Source organism: Lissotriton vulgaris, chromosome 8, assembly GCF_964263255.1.
Source record: "Lissotriton vulgaris chromosome 8, aLisVul1.2, whole genome shotgun sequence".
In the NCBI taxonomy this organism is placed as follows: domain Eukaryota; kingdom Metazoa; phylum Chordata; class Amphibia; order Caudata; family Salamandridae; genus Lissotriton; species Lissotriton vulgaris.
In genome coordinates this window covers 1,143,590,698-1,143,613,684 of record NC_141696.1, presented here as the reverse complement: position 1 = coordinate 1,143,613,684, position 22,987 = coordinate 1,143,590,698, and the positions used below count along the sequence as shown (strand labels likewise).

The 22,987-nt window shown below is 46.6% G+C and overlaps 1 protein-coding gene across 2 annotated transcripts in view; it reads left to right on the top strand.

Annotated features, from left to right (window-relative positions):
* LRRC63 (leucine rich repeat containing 63) overlaps positions 1-22,987 on the top strand; it is a 467,503-nt gene that overhangs the window by 256,276 nt on the left and 188,240 nt on the right. For both annotated transcript variants that reach the window (XM_086935002.1, XM_086935001.1), the window contains exon 6: positions 8,494-8,574. In XM_086935002.1, coding sequence (XP_086791128.1) covers positions 8,494-8,574 — 81 coding nt within the window. The remainder of the gene's footprint in view (positions 1-8,493; positions 8,575-22,987) is intronic.

Here is a 22,987-nt window from a genome sequence, read left to right as displayed (position 1 = left end):
GAATACTGGGAGTACTAGCGCTGTACTAACCTGCTTTCCAAAAAATGTGTATGTTTCAGGGGTAGAAACTGTCTCCATATCTGGCACAAACCCTGAGAGGGTGGAAAAAAGGGAAACATTCTTGTCAGGAAATCCCAGACAGAAAATCAATAAGGCCACTGTTAACCCATCTGCCAATATGGCAGAGAAAACAACATACACCCTTGCAGTCTTGTCTTGGAATATAGCGGGATTGAAAGGGAAAATGTCAGAGGCCGCTTGGGGTTCTTTTGTGGATTTACATGATGTAATCATCCTGCAGGAAAGTTGGTCAACAGAAGCAATCTATCGGGTTGGCTTTCTTAATTACTATAAACCAGCCAGCAAAGGACCGAAGGGCCGCCCGTCAGGGGGTTTAGTCATTTGGATCAGACAATCCTTAGCCATCACCATCACTGAACTCCCTACTTTGGGTAATGATATTCTAGCACTGAAATTAACAGACAACAATAATCAGGTCTTTTTTCTGTTTAATATATATGCTAGAGGGATACCAGGTGGGAAGCCTGCGGGAGTGGTAGCTGAACTTGACTTTCTATTGAATGACATTAGCAGGGATAGCTGTGTCATGGTGGCAGGCGATTTCAACTGTTGCTTCGAACCATTTCCCAACCTTGATAGTGGGGGATATGGGGAAATTGATCAGATCTGGAATATTCCCCCTTTGTCTGTTGCCCCTATCAAAAAAGTCACGGAGGCAGTTATGCAATGGTTGGGTTTTTGTCTTGAATGGGACTTACGCGCAGTGAATGGTAGGACCAAATCAGACCCGATGGGAAAAGTTACATTTGATAACTCCACAAACTCAAGTCGTATTGATTATTTTTTACTTAAGATAGAGTTTTGGAAAATGTTGGTGGATATGGAAGTAGTCAGTAGATCCGAGAGTGACCATAATCCCCTGGTGATATCATTATTAGTATCTGGGGGTCTCCGTATGAACCCTGCTACAAACATTGAAACTGCAGATGCTGGCCTTACAAATGACTGCAGAAGAGTAAAATGGGCTGGGCTCCAAGACAACACTGCTACTATTAGCAGGACTGCCATGGAGGTCTTAGCGGCCACAAAACAGATGGTTCCCATACTTGAGGCTGGTACTCCACTCGACCAAATTGGGACTATTCATGAGACTCTTTTTAATAAAATTAAGTCTTTTTTTATCAAAACTGTTAAGGGAGGAAGTAATAAAGCCCAAGCACATCCTAGGCTGAAATGGTACGATAAGACCTGTAGTATTGCCCACAGCTCTCTGCTAAGTGCCATTAAATCTAAATCATGTGTGGACATAAGGATAGCGAGGGTGAATTACAAGAAGGCATTAAAAGAGGCAAAAACTAAATGGGATGACCAGCGTTGGTTGGATTTATACCAGGCAAGTACCTCATCCAACCACCAAAGATTTTGGGAGGTTGTGAAATGGGGAGAATCGGGGGAACTACATAGTCCGGTAAACCACGTCCCAGCAGAGCAATGGGTCAAACACTATGAGGCGCAGTTCAGCCACACGGAACGGATCTCCCTCACTACCATTAGGGAAGATGCCAGTGTGCAGCCTGAATTGTCCTCATCTGATCACGTTGTTTTTACCGAAACCGAAGCTATTTCTGCTCCTAAACAAGTGCAGAATGGCAAAGCCCCCGGTATAGATTGCATCCCCGCGGACCTCTTCAAATATGACCAAAAACACTGGGTCCCGTATATATTAAACTTAGCAAACGCTATAGCTAGGGGCACTAGGATCCCAAACTCCTGGAAAGGAGCTGAGATTTTGCCAGTGCATAAAAAAGGGGATAGATCTGATGCGGGAAATTACCGCCCCATCAGCCTCATCGACGCCCTTCAAAAAGTAATAGCCAGAATGGTGTTGGGGAAAATTCATTTGTGGATGATAGATGTAGATATCCTGTCTCCAATGCAGGCTGGGTTTAGGGCACACATTAGCACAGTTGATCAGATTTTAAGATTTGTCATGATCTATTGGAAAACTGTGCTACTGAGAGATGGGAAGATCTTCGCTGCATTTGTGGACCTCAAATCAGCGTTTGATCTGGTCCCTAGAGGGAAGATGTGGGCTGCACTGAGAAGGATGGGGGTTCCTTCTGCACTTCTAGATCTTACCATTAGGATGCATGAGGGTAACTTCGCAAGAGTCAGATGGGGTCGTCAGGGCCAGGTTACCGAATCCTTCCCCGTGACCCGTGGTGTGAGGCAGGGTTGTGTCCTGGCCCCCACCCTATTTGTGCTCTTCATTAATCAGGTGGTTAAGTTCCTTTCAGACACCCCCACTGATGCTCCTTCACTGGGTGGGACAAAATTCCCCCTTTTAATTTTTGCAGACGATACCCTCATATTGGCCAAAACGCAGAAGGGTTTACAGGCTGCAATAAACAAATTTATGGATTTTTGCAATTTGAATGATCTTGAGATTAACATTAATAAAACCAAGTTTATGGTCTTGACCAAGAAAAAGCCATTGAGGGGCAATATTCTAATGAATGGGTCCAGACTGGAACAGGTCGATGTAATGACTTATCTTGGTGTTATTTTGGATTACAGGTTAAAATGGAAAGAGCAAGTAGAGGCACTCTGTCTGAAATTTGCCCGCTTGACTGGTTGCCTAGTAAAAGAGCAGCGGCGCTCCCTGACTAAAAGAGTACTGCCCGCGCTCAAAATCTACAGTGCTAAAATCAGCTCAGCGATATTGTATGGGGCAGATATTTGGGGTTGTATGGACTTGGCTGTCCTGGATAGGATACAGAATAAATTTCTTCGTAACCTAGTTAGTCTCCCCCCATCAACACCAGTCCTTCCACTTCTGATGGACATGGGCATGCACACCATTAAACATCAGGCCCAGTACAGGATGGTGGCTCTATGGAGACGCATATGGTCCACCCCGGAACTGGCCATGTTTGCCCGTGAGCTTCAAGATGTGAGACTGCAACAAGGGGCAGGCAATATACCGTGGCTAAAGCAAATCAAGAACACCCTTATTGAAATGGGCCTACCTTTGCTATGGTCAGAGCCGGGCTCCCAAACCTTTCCTACTAAGGATGAATTCAAAGTTTTTTTCTGGTCCATGGTAAAAACGGAACATGTTGCACTTTCTGAGAAAGCGAACTTGACAGGCCAGTTTTTGCTCCACAAAGTAATTCCTAATAAAGAAGTATATTGGGATGTAATCCTTAAAACATTGGATAGGAAACTATATCATCAGTTCCGTGTGGGCACGTTGCCCCTGAGGGCCTTTACTAGCGGCTGGCAGGGGCTGGAGTCAAGCTTCTGTCCCTGTTGTGCCGTTTGTGAAGAAACACTAGGCCATTTTTTATTTGTCTGTACTGCCTATTACGAACCTCGTAAAAAGTGGCTGAAACCTGTATGTACTAGACTAAACACCCGAGTGAGTAGTGAAGCATTGTACACCTTGAAAACGAATACTTCTGAATGGCTAACTATAGGATTGGCGAAATTCCTCGGGTGGGCTTGGTTGATAAGGTCTAAGTCAATCAGTTCATAATTCACGATCTAAACAACCTGTATACCATGTTCCCTGACTGTTTTCTTGGTCTATGAATTTAATAGTATTGATGATCTGCTACTTTTATATATGCTCAAATGATTTTACCATTTCCCTTGACGTCTTTATATGTATGTTTAATTGAGATCTTAACTTCACTTGTTTTTCTTTTTTTTTTTTGATTTGGTTTCGTTTCTTTCTTTCTTTCTGATTTGGTTACTGTATGTATTTGGATATTTATATCGTTATGACTATGTTGTATCTATTGTAGACTATGTAAATCTTTTGTATATATGTGTCTTTCATGATGAAAAATCGAAATAAAGACGTTAAAAACTGAAAACTGAAAGTCCTTCTTGAAGCGGAAAGCCATTGTGCGCCCTGTTCCCTTACGCCTTGTTGAGGAGGCTAATGAGAGTTCAAACTTTAGGGACTTGCCTGTCTGAAAAATTCAGGAATGCCATAGATCAGAGGTCTTCAAACTTATTTACCGTGAGCCCCCCCTCCCAAAATATTTTGAAGTCGGGCCCCCCTCCAAAATTTTATGAAAAGACTGTAGAAAGCAAAAAGAGTAGGGCTGAGCACAGGGGGTGGTGTGTATGAGATCATTTCATGGGCAGTTTTTTAGTATCTCATAAGCCACACTAAATGTGAGACTAAATATACTACAAAACCTGAAATAGAAGAAAAAACGACTCCCTTATTTGGGGTTTTGTGAACCCCTCCCATTCCTGGGCCCCAATGGAACTGCACCTTCTGCACTAATCATAGCTGCAGCCCTGAGTAGCAGGATATCTCCTCCGACTCTTTCACCCCTTCCCGCCAAGCATGGCCGTCAACCCAATTTTGAAACACTGTCTCCTTCAGAACAAATTAGATCCCATGTGTTTCTCGCCTCTTTGCAGCAATGGTGCCCTCGGCCCTAATGCTATCCAGAATGCTTCTATTCTAAAGTAAGACTGTCATAATTGGGAACAGGGGGACCTTCACACTCTTGTGCAGGGCACCACTGCATCTGCCTCACTAATAAGAGCTAATGCCTTGTGCAGCAGGACGTCTCCTCTGCCCCTTATTAACCCACCATTTCCTTTCTATCTCTGAGGCCTTAGCTAAGGTATCTCCTCTGCTTCAATGTTCTTCTCTCTGGTGCCATTGGTTCAATGCTCAAAGCAACATTGGCACAACAAGGGAGCATTGAGCCCTAATATAAGACAGGAATGATGGTAGAACAGCCATAATAGGGGCTTAGTTGGCACCTAACACCCTTGGGACCTTGTGACACTGCACCTGCACGAGCAATTGTACCTATTCCTCTGCCCACACTACTAGGTTATTTCTGCTAGACCTGAGGCCTAAAGCAGGCTGTCTGCTCTTTTCTGTAAAACAAAAAGGAAAAGCCCCACATTTCTTTCCCTCTGTTGCTTGGGACACGTTCTATGTGCAGCATAGGGGACTTGGGCCCCAATACCAATCAGGAAAATGGCTCCCTTCTCCCCCCTTTTCTGCAAGTGACATAGCCTTAATTGGGGTGTAATGACTGCTCACACCAAAGCCCCAGTGCCAACGATGAGAAACATTTATAACTTGTTTGAAAGATAATGTAAGGATGCCGATTTTTTAAAAGAGTCCTTTAATGGACTTATAAAAATGTCTACACTAGGTTAGCTATTATGAAAATGTATTCTTGGGAACTATGTGATTCCATAATATATACCAAATTATTGTGTGCCAGCCTATTTTATGCTGTTACAACTTAAAAATAATTACTTAAATATTTTCAGTGTTTTCTGTTATTGGTTAGGACTTCAGACCACTGCAAATACATGTCAGTATTCTGCACTGTGGCAAGTTGAATTCAGTTCTCTGACTCTAATCTCACAAAAAGACATCTGCAGTGACAGCATTAACCAATAAATGTTTCATAACTGAAAGAGTGCATTTCCGCTCTGCCACTCAGTACCTCCCCTTTCGTAGAGATCTGAAAACGTTCCTCTTCAGCCAGGCCTTTCCCTCTTAAACTCTCTTAATATCTCCTCTTATCCTTTCTTCTGGTTTCTCTCCCTCAGTTGCCAATCCCCCCAGCGCCAAGAAACCGCAAGGTGTACGCTGCGCTCTAGAAATATTTTAAATTAGAAATTAGAATTTGCCAACAATTAATTTAATTTGCACTGCTTTTTTTTATATAAGGAGTAATTTAAGAGCATGTGCAGTTTCTTTATGCAGTTGTCCTTAAGTTAAAAAAAGTAACAAAATACTTCTCAACCACAGGACTCGGGAACACAATTGCTGGCACGACTCATAATTTAATGTCATGCAAAAATTAGAAAAATCACAGGCACCTGGTATTTCGTTCTGTTATTAACACATACTTTAAATAGAAAATGTTAAAAGGAAACACTTTAAAATGTGTTCTACTGTTGCCCTAATTACCTCTGAATGATAACGAAAGTAGCTAGACAGAAAAGCCATGTTAAGAATGAATGCCATGTCCAGGCCTTTGCAGAATCGTAACACGTGAACAGATGTTAGGCATTCACCGTGAACGATGGCAATTCTATCCTCAACCGCTTCATGTAAATGAAGACGGCCTGGAAACAAGATAAACAAAGAAAGCCGCGCTTTCAGGCCATCATCATTATTTACAAGTACTTTGTGAAACATTTGCGCCCCCCTGGGAATGCCTCAACGGACCCCCAGGGGGGCACGCCCCACAGTTTGAAGACCTCTGCCATAGATGCTGACCTGCACATGAGCTCAGAAAATCCTAATGCAACATTGTGGGTGGTGGATGGCATGTAGAAACTCAGCGGTCAGAGAAAGAAATGCTACTGAGGCCTGGATTGGAGTTTTGCATTAGAAAATAATGCACTAGTAATAAGGCGGATGGGATGTCGATCACATTTGTGATGGAGTACCCGTCCATCAAACTCTAAATCAGGTCCTTAGTGCTCTATAAATTGAAATACTAAGATCCAAATAAATGGATTCTTGTGAGGTGCTGGATGGAATGATCTTGGTTGAGGCTTCTACTGCTTGCCAGGCTTTCTTTAAAACTTAAATGATTGGTATAACTTATTATGCTTAGAATACGGGGAACATCCTTTACGACGCGGATGTTACCCCGCGCTATCATTACGACGCGTCTCTTACAACGCAAGTCGTAACCACGACTTGCGCTGGAGGGCGCTCAAGGACAAGGAATAGTTAATATACTATTCCAACTCCTTCCCTACTATCCACGGGGACTGGTGTTGGAATAGTAAATTAAACTATTTCTAAGTCTGCACCCTACAGCGCAAGTCGTGGTAAGGACTTGCGTTGTAACGGTACGCGTGGTAATAACCCGCGTCGTACCGTCATACATCCTTAGTAGACTCTTCATGCATTACTTATTTAAGCGCGCTAAAACATACATGTATTTTGTCTACACAGCATGATTTATTAAGTTATGGCATGTACCCTGGTCACCTCCAACGCAACGCCAAGTGTGTATTCTGTAATTGGTCCAAAAGGTTAAGACCTAGAATTGTTTTTAATCTGATTTCGTATATCATCTTTGTTTTACCACTTCCTCTGCATTGTCAGAATCACTTGAATTTATCTGGCGGGTGATGGTACTCAGACACACGCTGCTCTTGGAAATATTAATTGACAAACAAATGAGGTGACCAGATAAGCTGTTACAATCAAGTTAAATGGAACCTTAGACAAACAGTTCTAAAGTCTACGTGTTTTATTTCACTTCAACTTGTGACTTTTTTTAAGAGCAAAGTTGTCCTAATCATTTCATGTCATGAGATCGGCAACACATCATTTGGATACACATTACAAGTGTGGAACATTTACACAACAAATGCAAATAAACACATACAACAACACATTTATGAGTGGTCACAGTGTGAAAAAGTGCAAATGAGAATAGACGCAAAGACATTCATGAACAGTGCAAATGACCAGGGCGTGCCTCGAGGGAATCAGTTTGAACTGTTGTTTCCCCCCTCAGACAACAACCGTTGGAATTGTTTAACCCTCCTACTCATGTCACAGGCAGTAAAGTTGGTGTAATCCTTAGTGTTAAACAAGGAAGTGTCTGCCTAGTGCTAGCTTGCTTTAAAAAAAAGTCACAAGTTGAAGTGAAATAAAACTAGACTTTAGAACTGTTTGTCTAAGGTTCTATTCAACTTGATTGTAACAGCCTATCTGGTCACCTCGTTCGTTTGACAATATTGTAGTGGTCCAGGCCAGGTACTGAGAGGACCCAAACCTTGTTGGTTCATATAATCTTGGAAATACTTATGACACCAATATAGGCATACCTCTTCGAAATAGGATTTTCTGAATGTTTGTTTGCAATGTCATCTGTCTGATGTCCAAGAAGTTCTTTAAAACATTTATGATTGATACCTGTTTATGGGGTCACACTCTATCATCGTGTGTAATCATTCACATTCAGAATAAAGAACCAGACAAACGTGGTACATAATTACTTAATTTTGACTTATAGACTGTTCATTCTTACTCTTCCTCCATCACCACACCCACCCAGCCATTCCCCCAAGTCATGCTGTTCTCAAACTGTATCTTCCCCAAAAAACTAAGTGCAAATGGAGTAACTAGGCTGTCCCAAAACCTTAGCACAAATTGAGAAAGACACTTGGGAGGGCTGATGGGTTCTTTGATAAGTTAAGGCGTAGAGGTGGGACTCTTTTTAAAAAAAAATGTGAAGGTGCTATACTTCTCTAAAGACTAGCCTGCCTTTGTAGTGCATCAGCGCTCCAGACCAGTTATGAAGTAGAGCGTGCAAGCACTTGAAGCCTATGAATTATAATTAAGCCATTCTCCGTTTTGTAGATTTTGCAATGCAAAGCATCATGCTTAATGTTGTGTAATGTAGAATGGGACATTTATCCTATCTTCTCAAATTTTCTGTACAGAAAAGAAATTGAAAGATGCGTTATCTCTAGAAGAACACAGAGAAGAAAGTGTGAACGTTGCAAGCGATTTACAGCACGGTGGTAAATGCACATTTTATGTACTTTTTGTACAATGTTTTAAAGTCAGTGACTAGTTAATACCATAGAACAAAATAATGAAAATGTTGTTTTCATTCAAAGTGTCAGTTTTTTGGACTGTTCAATAATAAAATATAACGCATTCACATATTCGCTAATTTCTGTGAAACTGCCGGATCTTATACAGAAACAAAGGTGTTGTCACTATCATACACACATGTTGTATGCCTAGCATATATTTACAGCTCACCATGCTGCAATCATGGCTGAAAAACAATACCACACAATGCCTTTACCACTCATATGCCTTTATCGCTCATGCCTTTACCAGACAAGGTAAGTAGCAGTGTATGGTGAGGGCCCTAGCTATTGTTATCCCTGAGGGCCTCATGGTAATAAAAAGAGGAGGGGGTCCACCCAGTGTCCTCCCAGGGCCTATGTTGGCCACATGGACCTGATCTCCCAGGGCATTGCTAAATTATATATAGCTGTCCTGGTGCCCACCTGGGGAACCTACCACCCACTATGTTGGGGCCGAGGTGGGAGCCACAGGGCCTCCGCTGGCTCAGCCTGCTCCCCACATGATGTGGGAGCTGGCACTGCTCTCGCCTGGAGAGAGCAGCTGTTTTCTGCTTACCTCTTTGGGCGGGAGCAATATGTGTTCTGTTTCCTGAAACAGAACAGTAGTCTACTCCCAGCTGGCTTGAGCATGTTTATATCTCCTGCCAATTAGGAGCAGACTTGCATGTTTGCTCCCGTCTGACGGGAGATTTAAAAATGCTTCCACCAGGCGGGTTCAAATATATGTTTCCCTGCCCACTGTGTAATATATACAATAAATGTGTGTCCTCATGTAACGTAACTGGTGATATTTAAAGCGCTCTGATACCTGATTCGGTTCGGGTCTAGTTCGCGCTATATAAAACTATGCAAAAAAAACAAAAAAAACCAGTGGCAGTTACCACTGGGTAGTTATAGTTACGCATAGGAAAAGCATTTTTGTGTTGCTAATAACTTTGGCACGTTTGACAAATCTCTGCAAAACTTTACAAAAAGGTGCTACTTCTTGACTAGTTTATGCATGAAATTTTTCCAGGTCAGCCGTCAAGTAGGGCAGAGAAAAAAGGGGGATCACAAAACGCAAAATTCCCAAGCATTTTCCATAGACTTCTTTAGACAAAGCCTGCTTTGGGCGTTTACGCTTTCTAATGACTTTTCCAATTATTATATTCACCTAAGAGACATGTACATAATGTCCACATGTGCATTAACCTTCGAATGTACAAATAGCACAGAATAAAGCCAGGTGCTATGAGCCTGCTACATCTAGTGCACTTTCTTTTAGCTTTTTTTCAGTTTGTCAAAAAGAAAATTGGCTTAAGGGTTCCTGTGTAACACGGTACCTGTGAGAACCAACCTATCTTGCAAAATCTAAGTGTACTGCCCCTTTTTAGGTCGGAGGCCTAAAAGGCTGCGCTTGCGCAGACTTAGGCTGGAGATTTAATGACTCTTAGAGGGCAGGGAGGCGGGACCTACAGCGCTCTCTCTCCTTCATTGGCTGGCTTCCTAAACGGAGGCCAGCCATTGGAGGAGAGATGCATCACTTCAAACAAGCCCCGTCTTTTTCGGATTTGGGGGCGTGATTTTTTGCATTCTTTAGCCCTGTGACGTTGCCCGTCACTCAGGACAGCAAAACCACGCCCCCAAATCCTCAAAATCCGGAAGCTTGTGTCCCGCCATTTTCTATCCTTCGCAGTGAAGGTAAGCCCGTGTTTGTTTCCCTCCGTGCCTTCTTCCCCCTGTTTCCCGCCCCCTGTCTGTTTCCCGCCCCCCTCTCGCTCTCCGTGTATTTTCGCTGTTTGTGTGTGTGTGTGCCTTCTTCCCCCTGTCTGTTTCCCGCCCCCTGTCTGTTTCCCGCCCCCCTCCCGCTCTACGTGTATTTTCGCTGTTTGTGTGTGTTTGTGCCTTCTTCCCCCTGTCTGTTTCCCGCTCTCCGTGTATTTGAGCGCCTCGGCTGCTCCTCCTTATTTGTAAGATTGCATCTTAATAATACGCAGACCTCCTGGATATCGGCAGGCAGTCCCAGTTTTGGGAGGAGTGATCCAGTGTCCAGACTCTTTTCCAATTTTTCAAGAAACGTCCCGGGTTTTAGGAATAAGATAAAGCCTTCCTATAAAGCAGAAATGGAAGTTTTCCTTTCAAGACGCCTCGAAAGATATTTAATTTATTATCTGCCTCTTTCAGGTGACACAGGAGGCGGTCATCTCATCTGCCTGCTCCCAGCAGAGGAAAGACGGAGTAGGGGAGAGGGTGGGGGTCTCGGGTTGGAGTTTCTAATATTTACACACGCGCGCTCGCATTTACATGGGTATGCAGAGCAAATCCGTGACAGGCCCGACATAAAAGTAACATGAAATACTTTAGTCCTACCTTTATGTCTAACCTGTCCCGGTTTTTGCTTCTCAATATCTGGTCACCCTATCTGGTCACCCTAGGTATGGGAGACTCGGGCGTCACAATTTGCAGGGGGGTTGGGGAGGGGCATCGTTTTGAGCTGTGCCTCCGAATCAGCAGAATTACATATCCACCGAATTCGCAGACTCTTTCGCTCCCAGACTCACTTAAACAAGTATTTTACAACACTCAATTACTGTCTGTCAAGCAGCCCATTAATAAAGCTCTCAGGAGAGACGGGGATAATGACGGTAAATGTGTGCCCCCAGGAGACTCCAGAGGGAGCGGGAGAGCGGGGGCTGAGCGGAGCAGTGATGAGGGTGAGTGCTGAGTCTGTCCACTCACAGGGGGGTCGGAGGTGCTCTGCTCCAGAATGGCCAGAACGAAACGGGCCCGAGGCCCCCTGATCCCAGAGAAGACGCGGCCCGATGATTACCTGCGGGTGGGAACTGACCCTCTCCACACGTGTCTGCATAGCTGCCCTGACCTTCCTACACATGGGTGCAATGCTACCCTGGTCTCCCTGCAGGTGGGAATAGACCTATTTTGGCCTTCATACGCCATGGTGCAGAGCTTCCCCCCATCGAAAAGTGCGGCACTGATGAGGACTGCTTAGTTAAATAAATGCAGTATTCGATCCCACGCTGCCGTCCCCGTCACACTGTTATTGTCGGCGATTCACATCCGTTGTTTCTCATCCTTTGGAAGACATTTGAGAGTGTGCTGGGATCTACAGGTGGCCGACCCCGTGCCTGCCTGTGCAGACCTCCCTGCCATCTCTGCACGGAAACAGGCTCTTTCTCTCCGTGTCCGCCGAGAAAACAATGCAGCATTGACTTGGTGACCACTCTTCACAATGGCCCCGATGGCTCTTAAGAGCAGCGGTAGAGTGACCACCCAGGTGCGGCTCTTGTGTTTGCCAAGCAGAGGAATGCCTGAGAAGGCCGCAGTTCTCTTAGCCACATAATTAAAGTTAATTAGTGACTTTTTCTCTTGGATTCCCACAGTTTGGTGCCGGTGTACAGGGCAACACGTGTGTATGTGATGGACGACTGTGACCTGCACAGATGTTCACTCGAGGGCAGTTCAGGCAAGGATGATATTTTGTTGCATGCGTGCCTCACTATAAAAGGAGTCGGCTGGAAGCATGATAAAAAACAAATCCCTCCGCGAAAAATAATGTCTCTGCTGTATTTCAAATAAACGTGACAAAACCAAGGGACATACTTGTAGAGAATGTCTGTGCCAAAGTGCGTGCCTGCAGGATACCAACGTCTCCCTCAAATGTTATTTGAATACTTTGGAAAAACATAACTTTTTGTACTGTGCTTTTGTAGTCTCACAATAAATATGTTTCAGATACTGTTTCGTATGCGTACTATCCGAAAATGGTGTCTCTTGGAAGAATAATGTCCATTGCTTTTTCTAGCTCTGGATTGTGTGCCTTTTGTATGAGCCGAACTTGTGTTTTATTAGCCACTGGTGTAGTATTTCTTTCAAGCTTTCCTTAGTCCTTGGCTTGTCAGTTTCCATTTTAAGAGGTGCCCAAACACAGCACAACCAACCTCTTGCGCTATTTGCTCCAGCGCATTCATGTTGCTGCTGGAGGTTTGATGCAACTTTAACCAAATTGAAAAGTTGCTAAACACCATAATTCCCATTGTTTATTTGTAAACAGAAGCATGTCTGTCTGTCTATTCAGAACACGTGAGTCCTACATTAGTCAAGGAAGCAGAAAGCAACAATAATTGTATATTGGCCACAATACGGACTCAAGAGACCCACTGCTCCAGCCCCACATCTGGGAGAAGGCCACTTTTCCTGCATGAGACTGATAAATGTACCAAAAGTGGTACAGAGATTATTGTGAGGGAGAGGGTGGCAGGGAATTAGCTATGATTTATACACTAGGTACTGTTCCTCCGGGGCCTTGGTGTGTGAGGGGCACCACAGTTATGGGTTCTACCCAACTGGGTTTGCTCTTACTCTGCACTCTTGCCTAACACCTGGATAAGGGATGGGAAATACCTTTTGGATTGACATGGGAGCTAAGGTGTCCCATCCTCCTTCCAACAGAGCTCTCCTCTGTGAGTGCAAGTGAATTTAGAAGTTGAGTGCAGATAAGGTAGCGTGAATCAGAAAGTATATTGAAGGGAACAGGCCCACTCAATGTAGTGCAGGCGATCTCTGGGCCTGTTCCCAGAGTGGCCTTCCAGTTACCCTGTGGTTACTGCAGAATCCGATCCCCCCCATCCATTCCTGGGAGGTGACTGTGCTGCTGGTGCGCCCGGCGATGGGATGTTTTGATTTTCTGTTCCACCTCCAGTAGCCCAGGTGCTTTTCAGATGCGTTGACATCCTGCATTTCGCGCACACCTTCGAGCGACATCTTCTTTAAATCCGTACCCATTGTTCAAGGTATTCTGCACTTTTAGTGGCTGAACAGAGTAAATAGATTATCCTTTTTGTATTGCCATGACAACGTCAATAGACGGGTACTCGCTGAATGGCGACAGGAACCCTCCAAATGATATTTGCTTTAATTAGTAAAATCTGCAACACCTGCATCTCCTTCTGAGTTAGAAACAAAGTGGTTCCTTGTAGGCATGAGCGGATTTTGCGGATTGGCAATCCGCGAATTTGCGGATTTGCAAACTCGCAATCCGCAAAATCCGCGAATTCCCGCGAATTTGCGGATTTTTTTTTTTTTTTGTGTTCGCCCGTGTTTCTGCCAGTTCGCGAGGGTTTTTACAATTTCGCAATTTGCGAACTTACCTGTCGGGTCGCAAGTTTTGCGAACTTGTTGTTTCTACGTGTCCAACCTGTTTGGGACACTCTTCTTCATCACTGCCACTCTCTGTCACCACTGCCACTCTCTGACTACTCATGCCACCCTCTGGCCCACCCATGCCACCCTCTGTTTCATCACCACACCCTCTGGTTGTCCAGTGTACATTATTTTCGGCAAAGCAAAGCACACCTTCCCTGCCTCAAGTGACCTGAATTAATTTGGGGCTGATTAATGTGTCACAGAATATTTTTTTAGCTGGCACCTGCTTCCTTAGTGCGCCCTGATTAGTGATCTTTTGCACTTGCTAAGTGCTTTCATTGTTGCAAAATTAGTTACAACACCTGCCCTGCCCCAACTGACAATAATGAATTAGGGGCTGATTAATGGATTTTAACTTCCAGCCTGGCTCCTGCTTGTCTCCCTTAGCTGTAATTCAGGACCTTTGTGGCATATGTGTAACTATTCTGAGGTTCAGAGCAGGGTCACATAATAGTTGCAACTGGCAACTGAACTCTGGAGGGGCCCCTCAGGAAGCACTACAGGAAATGGCTACTAATGATGTGCCTGAACTTTTGAACCTGGTAAGTAGTTACTTTCAGTTTTGCTTAGATCATATTTCTGCAATTTCGCACTTATTCGCGGGGCGCGAACTCACGCGAACAGTGCGAGCAGTGCGAGCAAAATCCGCTGCTCGCGGATTTGCGGATTTTTCAGGAAATTCGCAAATCTCGCGGATTGCGGATTTCCCGAAAATCCGCAAAATCCGCGAGCGGAACGGATTTTCCGCCCATGCCTAGTTCCTTGTGGTGTTTTTCTCTTTTTAGGTCGGAGGCCTAAAAGGCTGCGCTTGCGCAGACTTAGGCTGGAGATTTAATGACTCTTAGAGCGCTGTAGGTCCTGCCTCCCTGCCCTCTCTCTCCTTCATTGGCTGGCTTCCTAAACGGAGGCCAGCCATTGGAGGAGAGATGCATCACTTCAAACAAGCCCCGTATTTTTCGGATTTGGGGGCGTGATTTTTTGCATTCTTTAGCCCTGTGACGTTGCCCGTCACTCAGGACAGCAAAACCACGCCCCCAAATCCTCAAAATCCGGAAGCTTGTGTCCGCCATTTTCTATCCTTCGCAGTGAAGGTAAGCCCGTGTTTGTTTCCCTCCGTGCCCTCTTCCCCCTGTTTCCCGCCCCCTGTCTGTTTCCCGCCCCCCTCCCGCTCTCCGTGTATTTTCGCTGTTTGTGTGTGTTTGTGCCTTCTTCCCCCTGTCTGTTTCCCGCTCTCCGTGTATTTGAGCGCCTCGGCTGCTCCTCCTTATTTGTAAGATTGCATCTTAATAATACGCAGACCTCCTGGATATCGGCAGGCAGTCCCAGTTTTGGGAGGAGTGATCCGGTGTCCAGACTCTTTTCCAATTTTTCAAGAAACGTCCCGGGTTTTAGGAATAAGATAAAGCCTTCCTATAAAGCAGAAATGGAAGTTTTCCTTTCAAGACGCCTCGAAAGATATTTAATTTATTATCTGCCTCTTTCAGGTGACACAGGAGGCGGTCATCTCATCTGCCTGCTCCCAGCAGAGGAAAGACGGAGTAGGGGAGAGGGTGGGGGTCTCGGGTTGGAGTTTCTAATATTTACACACGCGCGCTCGCATTTACATTTACATGGGTATGCAGAGCAAACTCCGTGACAGGCCCGACTTAAAAGTAACATGAAATACTTTAGTCCTACCTTTATGTCTAACCTGTCCCAGTTTTTGCTTCTCAATATCTGGTCACCCTAGGTATGGGAGACTCGGGCGTCACAATTTGCAGGGGGGTTGGGGAGGGGCATCGTTTTGAGCTGTGCCTCCGAATCAGCAGAATTACATATCCACCGAATTCGCAGACTCTTTCGCTCCCAGACTCACTTAAACAAGTATTTTACAACACTCAATTACTGTCTGTCAAGCAGCCCATTAATAAAGCTCTCAGGAGAGACGGGGATAATGACGGTAAATATGTGCCCCCAGGAAACTCCAGTGGGAGCGGGAGAGCGGGGGCTGAGCGGAGCAGTGATGAGGGTGAGTGCTGCAGTCTGTACACTCACAGGGGGGTCGGAGGTGCTCTGCTCCAGAATGGCCAGAACGAAACGGGCCGAGGCCCCCTGATCCCAGAGAAGACGCGGTCCGAAGATTACCTGCGGGTGGGAACTGTCCCGGGTTATTGAAGAATCTTGTGGAAGGGAGGACGAGATGAAAGGAAATCATCTCTTTTTCTATTTAATGCCCTTGTGCTGCTGTACTTTATCTTTGGAGACACATTTTCTGAGCAGCGCGGCAAAATCCTGCTTGTGTCTGAAACATGTTGCAGCGCACACTGCGAGCTGTCATCAAAGATAAGACACCATGGCTTAAGAGGTGACTGGGTCAGATCCCGGATTTAAGGCCTTGCTTTTGGAACGTCACATGACGCCTTCCGGCCTTTGGGAATGAATTACTGTCCTTCTATGAACTTATGAAGTATTTCAAAGCAAAGAAACCTCTGAAATATACTTCAGCAGCACCATTTCATTTCGAAGAAGGACCGTATAATGTGAGAAATATTTACATCACATCATGTAAGAAATAAAGATATACCATTGGCCAATAGAGCTTTTTTTCCTGCTGTAGATATGCAGGTCTGCAGCTAGACCAACGAAACCTTATACAAATTTCTGTTCCAGTCGCGGATAGCGCATGAGTGGTGGGGGAAATAAAATAACCATTGTCAAAGGTAACAGGTTTTGCCTATGCAAAACTATGCGTTGTAAATGTTAGATGTCGCACTGCAGCGCGGGCTGTTGCGCAACATGTCTCTCTCACTATATCACGACACACTCTCTCTAAAGTTCACTACATCACTCTCTCACTACCCCACAACTTCACTCTCTCTCTAGCTCACTACTTCACTCTCTCTATCTCACTACTGCACTCTCTCTCAAATACACTAACTCACTTTCACTCTCTCATACACTACCTCACTCTCTCTCTAGCTCACTACTTCACAACATCGCTCTGTTTCTATCTCAATACAGCACAACAACTCTCACCCTCACCTCATTCTTTCACTACCTTACTCTCTCTCTCTCTCTCTCTCTCTCTCACTACCTCACTCTATATCTACTTCACTCTCCCACAAAACAAAAATAACTACATCACTACTTGAATTATATCTATAAAACTATCTCTCTCTCTCACTAACTCTCTCCATAACATCACTCTATTTCGATATCACTCTCACTACCTAACTATAACACAAGTCACTCACTCAAAAAATAACTACAACACTCTCTCGCTGACTCACTCTCTAGCTCACAAGTTCACTCTCTCTCTCCAACTCACTACGTCACTCTCTATCTCACTAACTCTCTTTCTATCTCACTAAGTCACTTTCACTCTCTCTTACACTACCTCAATCCTTCTCTATCTCACTATGTCACAACTTCACTCATTGTTTCTATCTCCCTACCACCAAAAATCACTCTCCATAACTAACTCACTCTTTCACTACCTCACTCTATCTACCTCACTCTCTCACTACCTCACTCTCTCTCTTTCTATCTCACTAAGTCACTTTCACTCTCTTTCACTACCTCACTCTATCTCACTACCTCACAAACTCACTGTTTCTATCTCACTACCTCAGAACATCCCTCTACCTCACTCTTTCACTACCTCACTTTCTCTGTCTCTCACTACCTCACTCTCTATCTACCCATCTCTCACTACATAACTCTCTACCTCACTATTCCACTCTATCTCACAACTTCTCTCTCTCAAAACATCACTACCTCACTCTCTCACTACCTCACTCTCTAGCTCACAACCTCACAACGTCACTTTCTTTCTCTAACTCACTACCTCAATCACTCTCTCACTACCTCACTCTTTCTATCTCACTAACTCACTTTCACTCTCTTTCACTACCTCTTTCTCTATCTCACTACATCACAACATCACTCTATGCTTATCTCACTACCTCACAACATCCCTCTACCTCACTCTTTACTACCTCACTCTCTATCTACCTCACTCTCTCTCACTACCTCACTCTCTCTATTTCAATACCTCACTCGCTCTCTGCTAATGCAATAGGTATCACATATGCAAAATACAAAGCTAATGCCAATACAAATGACAAGGCGATTTATTTAGGGATACAAAAAAGATAAAAAAAATAATGAGCAATTCCAATAGCTCTACCTATAATATTGCCGAGACCATTGCATTGTAAATGCTTGTTTGTTTTTTAGGTCGAGCCTAGGCAGCGCGCATGCGCCAGTCTGCAAGACCTGTAGAAGTCAGTAAAGGAGGTAGCTTCCGCCTGCTGCTCGCCATTTGTTCAGCGCAGTGTTGGTCTTCTTTGCTGCGTCGTAATTGGTTTAGGCAGGCAACGTCAATTCCATTTTTTTTCGAGAGCAGCACCGACCAAGTATAGTTTATTTACGCTCACATAGCTAATATATTATTTGGGGAACTCTTTTCTTTGTTAATTGAATTGCTTTATGCTTGTGTCAGTACTCAGTGCACGTCTGTGTAGTCCCTGCCCCAGCGCCACCCACCCGGAGCTCCTTGTTTGTCCTACAGGTGGTTGTTTATTTAATTGGTTAGTGTTACCACGCTAGTGGTTGCGTCGTACCTACTTACTCATCATCGGAGGTAAGTGCAGCACGAAACATTTTTTTAAATTTTTTTTTTTTTAACATCATTTTTATTGCAACACCAATATAATTGTACAGTCAAGATAAGCAGCAATATCATTTCACTGTGTACAAGAGTAGTATTAACCAGTCTTTCAGTTATCCGGGAGGTCCACCCTTTCCTCCGGTGCGGGTGGCCTTATCCATGAGTGCTTCTCGTATCACCTTACATTGTCTGTCAGTGGCAGTAGGCAAGCACTTCTGGGTTGCTTTTGCGATTTTCACCCCTCCCCCTCCCACAATTTCGGTTCCCCAACAGCCCGCCAATTCCAGCTTCCTCCCCACCCTCCCCCGTGGTCGCTCTGCGCCGTATCATCAGTATAAAAGTGCCTGGTGTGTTGTAGGAGGAACAAACATTCGCTATGGTGTGCTCTCCTGTACAGTGACAGGGCTTGCCCCATCTAGCTCACCCTCGCCCTCCAACTCCTCAGCGTCCATGTCGCGGAGCGCCTGCACCATCATTTCCCATGCAGTTGCCCTCTCCAGAGCCTTCTCGTCATTCATCCTCCATGCCACCTGGTATCTCAAGGTACTTTCACATGCGGCCCACCTCAGGCATTCCCCATACCATCTTTTATATGCGGGCCCCACTCTCGACTTCCAGTTCCTCGTAATCTCCCGCTTGGCCAGAATAAGTCCCAAGTCTATAAATTTGCTAGTAGTCTTGTTTCTAGGCGTATGCGGGAACCAGTGGAGGATGCCAACCGCTTTAGTGTACTGGATATCTCTGTCCGTCGCGCTGTTAAGGGCCCGCCCAACATCCTGCCAGTAGTCTCCCAGAGAGGGGCAATCCCATAACATGTGACCCAGGTCTGCCCCGACTGTATTACATCTGGGGCAAGCAGCATTGTCTACCCCAAAATACTGTTGTATTTTCCCCGGTGTAAGGTAAGCCCTGTGAATGACATAGAAGTGGATTACTTGAAACCTGGCGTTTCTCGAGCTCTTCCGTGCTCGCCTTAGTAACTGGCCCCAGGTCGTGTCAGGTATCTCCACTTGCAGGTCCAGCTCCCACTTGGCCTTCAGGGCCGTCAATGGTTGCAAGGCCTCCCGCTGCATCCTAGAGTACAAGCAAGTGACAGCCTTAAAGGTCCCCGCCGCCATCATCGTGTATTGACAGGCCATAGAGATGCCCGGCTCCTGCAACCCTTCCCCCCAGTGGGCTTGCATAGCGCCTGTTACCGCTGCATGCAACAAGTAGTCGCCCCTCGGCAGGTCGAAACGCTCCTGCAAGTCCTGAAACTGCAGCAACACCCCATCTTCGTATAGATCACCCAACATTTGTATCCCCGCCTCCTCCCAACCTAGCAAGCGCGACCAGTCCCCTCCATGCGGGAGGGCCGTGACCTTTCCCAGCGGAATTTCAGGGGCATACATAAGGCGAACTCCAGCCCGCTTACGGGCCCGGTCCCAGCAGAGTCGAAACGTCTGCTCCTCGACCGTCAGATCTCCCACCCGGAGCTTCTGGTGCAGCGTGATGTACGCCAGAACATGCCGCGGGGTACCATCTACTCTCGCGTCTTCAGGGCCTCTATACACTCTCGCAACCTCCTGAGTAAAAATCTGCAGCTGCGCAGCCAGGTAATACCCCTCAAAATCCGGCACCGCCATCCCTCCTTCATCCTTGGGGCGCAGCAGAGTGTCGAGCGCTATGCGCCTCCTTCCTGTGCCCCATAAGAACGCTATGACCAGAGATCTCAGGCGTTTAAAGATAGAGCTCGGGATCCACACCGGAAGTGTCCTAAAATAATACAAAAGCCTGGGCAGGGCCACCATTTTGAGCAGGGAGATCCTACCAGCCAGGGATAATGGCAGGATCGACCAGAAGTCCATGGACCCCCGTAGGGCATTAATACAGCGGGTGATGTTGCCTTCCAGTAGATCAGCCGGGGTATGATAAACATAGACCCCCAAATAATGCAGGCAGCGCGGCTCCCATCTAAGTTCTTGCGCAGTGAGTGGGCATGGTTCTCCTGACCTCAGGGGGAACAGGCAGGATTTAGGCCAGTTGACCCTCAGGCCCGACAACCGGCTGAACCGCCCTAGTAGCCGCCGTGCCCCCTCGAGCTCGGGGCCCGTGTCGGCCAGAAACATCAACAGGTCATCTGCGTATAAAGAAATGAAGTGCGGTTTGCCCCTAAACGATAAACCGGCATAGTGGCGGCCCAGCCTGGCCTCCACAGCAAAGGGTTCCATCGCCAAAGCGAACAGGAGCGGAGATAGGGAACATCCTTGTCTGGTGCCACGCCTGACCGAGTATTGCCTCGAGATCAGAGTACCCACTCGAACTCTCGCTACCGCGTCAGTGTACAGGACCTTAGTCCAGTTTATGTATCCGTCCCCTAGTCCGAAGCGTCGCATCACCTCATACAGGTAACCTCATTCAAGGCTGTCAAAGGCCTTCTCTATGTCAATGGAAAGGACAAATGGGGAAACGGCGTTCGGCCAGTCCGCACCCATCAGTCTCGTAAGCCTACGAATATTGTGGGTAGTGTTGCGTGTCGGAATGAAACCGCACTGGTCCTTATGAACAAGGCCCGTCATGTGCACCAGCAGTCTGTTGGCAAGAATTTTACTCAGGATCTTGTAGTCCGTCGTCAACATGGACAGCGGACGGTACGAGGACAAAGCCGCACCCTCTCTGCCCGGTTTTAAGAGCGGAATCATGAGGGCCTCACTCATGGAGGTCGGGAGCCTACCCTTCGTTTGAGCCTCATTGTATACCTCGCGCAGCCGCGGAGCAAGGTACTCTAGATATTTACTGTAGAATTCGATCGGGAGCCCGTCAAGTCCCGGGGTCTTGTTCCTGGCCATTTGCTTTACTGCACACCCTATCTCTCCAAGAGTGATGGGCCGACCCAGCTCTTCCGCCTCTGAGTCCTCCACCCTTGGCAGTTGTAAGCCGTCCAAGAACTCTCCTAGCTCATCCGCCCCTCCTGTCTCACCACTCTTATAGAGCCCCTCGTAATAAGTACGAAACTTATTCAGGATCCCGGGTTGAGTATGGCAGGGCTCCTCCCCCACCTCCTGGATCATCATGATCGGCATTCCCCTCCCGACTGGGTTAGCGAGCCATGCCAGCATAGACCCCGCCTTATCGCCCTCCGCATGCGCTCTCGTCATGTACGCCTTATGGTCAAAGCTGCGCAGCCGTTCCAGCTCTACAGCCAGCCCCTCCCGTGCCCCACTAAGCCCCTCCTGCAACTCAGGGTGATTCGGGCGACTCTTCTCCAGTTCCCTCAGCCGCGTTTCAGCTTTATCCAAATCGTCCATCAAAGTCTTGCGAGCCCCAGCCGTGTGTCCAATACAGTGTCCCCGCACCACCACCTTAAACGCATCCCACTCCACCGCCCTCGTGGAGGCCGAACCACTGTTCTCCTCAAAGTAACTCTCAATGCGATCTCCCAGAGCCTCCCTAAACTGCAGATCATCCAGGGTGTCGGGTTGCAGGCGCCATGTTGGCACGCAGTTAACAGTCACCATCCAGTTCAGAGATATCAACAATGGGTTGTGGTCCGATAGCGTCCTGGCCAAGTATTCCGCCCCACCCACCGCAGGGAGCACGCATGGCGAACAAAGGAACGCATCTAGCCTTACGTGCAGATCATGCAGGTGCGAGTGAAAAGAGTAGTCCCTAGTATTGGGGTGCAACGCCCTCCATGCATCCCTGAGGGCCCAGCTCTCCTGCCATTCCAACCTGCGCTTGGCGACTCTATGCATTGGGGACGCGCGCAGTGGGGGATGGGACCTATCCAATAACACATCCTCGACTGAGTTGAAATCCCCCCCCCAAGAGGACCGGCCCTGCTAAATAACCCGCCAGTTTGCCCGAGATTGCAGACAGAAATGCGGGCAGATCTACATTAGGGGCGTACACATTGCAGAGAGATATCACCTTGCCCCTCAGCCTCCCCTCCACCGCCACATACCTGCCCTCCGGGTCCACCAATGTTTTTGTCACCTGGAAGGGGACCCCCGCCCGTATCCAAATCAGTGTCCCCCTTGCAAAAGCTGAGAACGTCGTGTAAAACAGCTGCCCCCTCCAGCGTCTCTGCAGAGCAGCCCCCTCTTGCTTATTTAGATGCGTTTCTTGCAGGAACGCTATATGAACCCCCCTACGCTTGAGGTATGCCTGAACTTTATGCCTGCGTGTCATTGACTGCATACCCCGCACATTCCAGGACACACATTTCAATGCCCCGGTACTAGCCATCCCTCCCCACACAACTGGACCAGACAACAAAGAACAATGACCTCACATGTCCCGCGACCACGGGCCACCCCACCCACCCTCTCCAAACAGGAAGCCAAACCCCTTCAACAACAACTACCCCCTGAGCAACCCCAACTGCTCGCAACGCCCACCCCCCCAGGACAGGCCCCCCCGCAACTGGAAGTACCCTCATCCAAACCAACACTCCCAACCACCCCTCAAAGAAAGGCAGTAATGGCCGCAGTCTCCACTGCG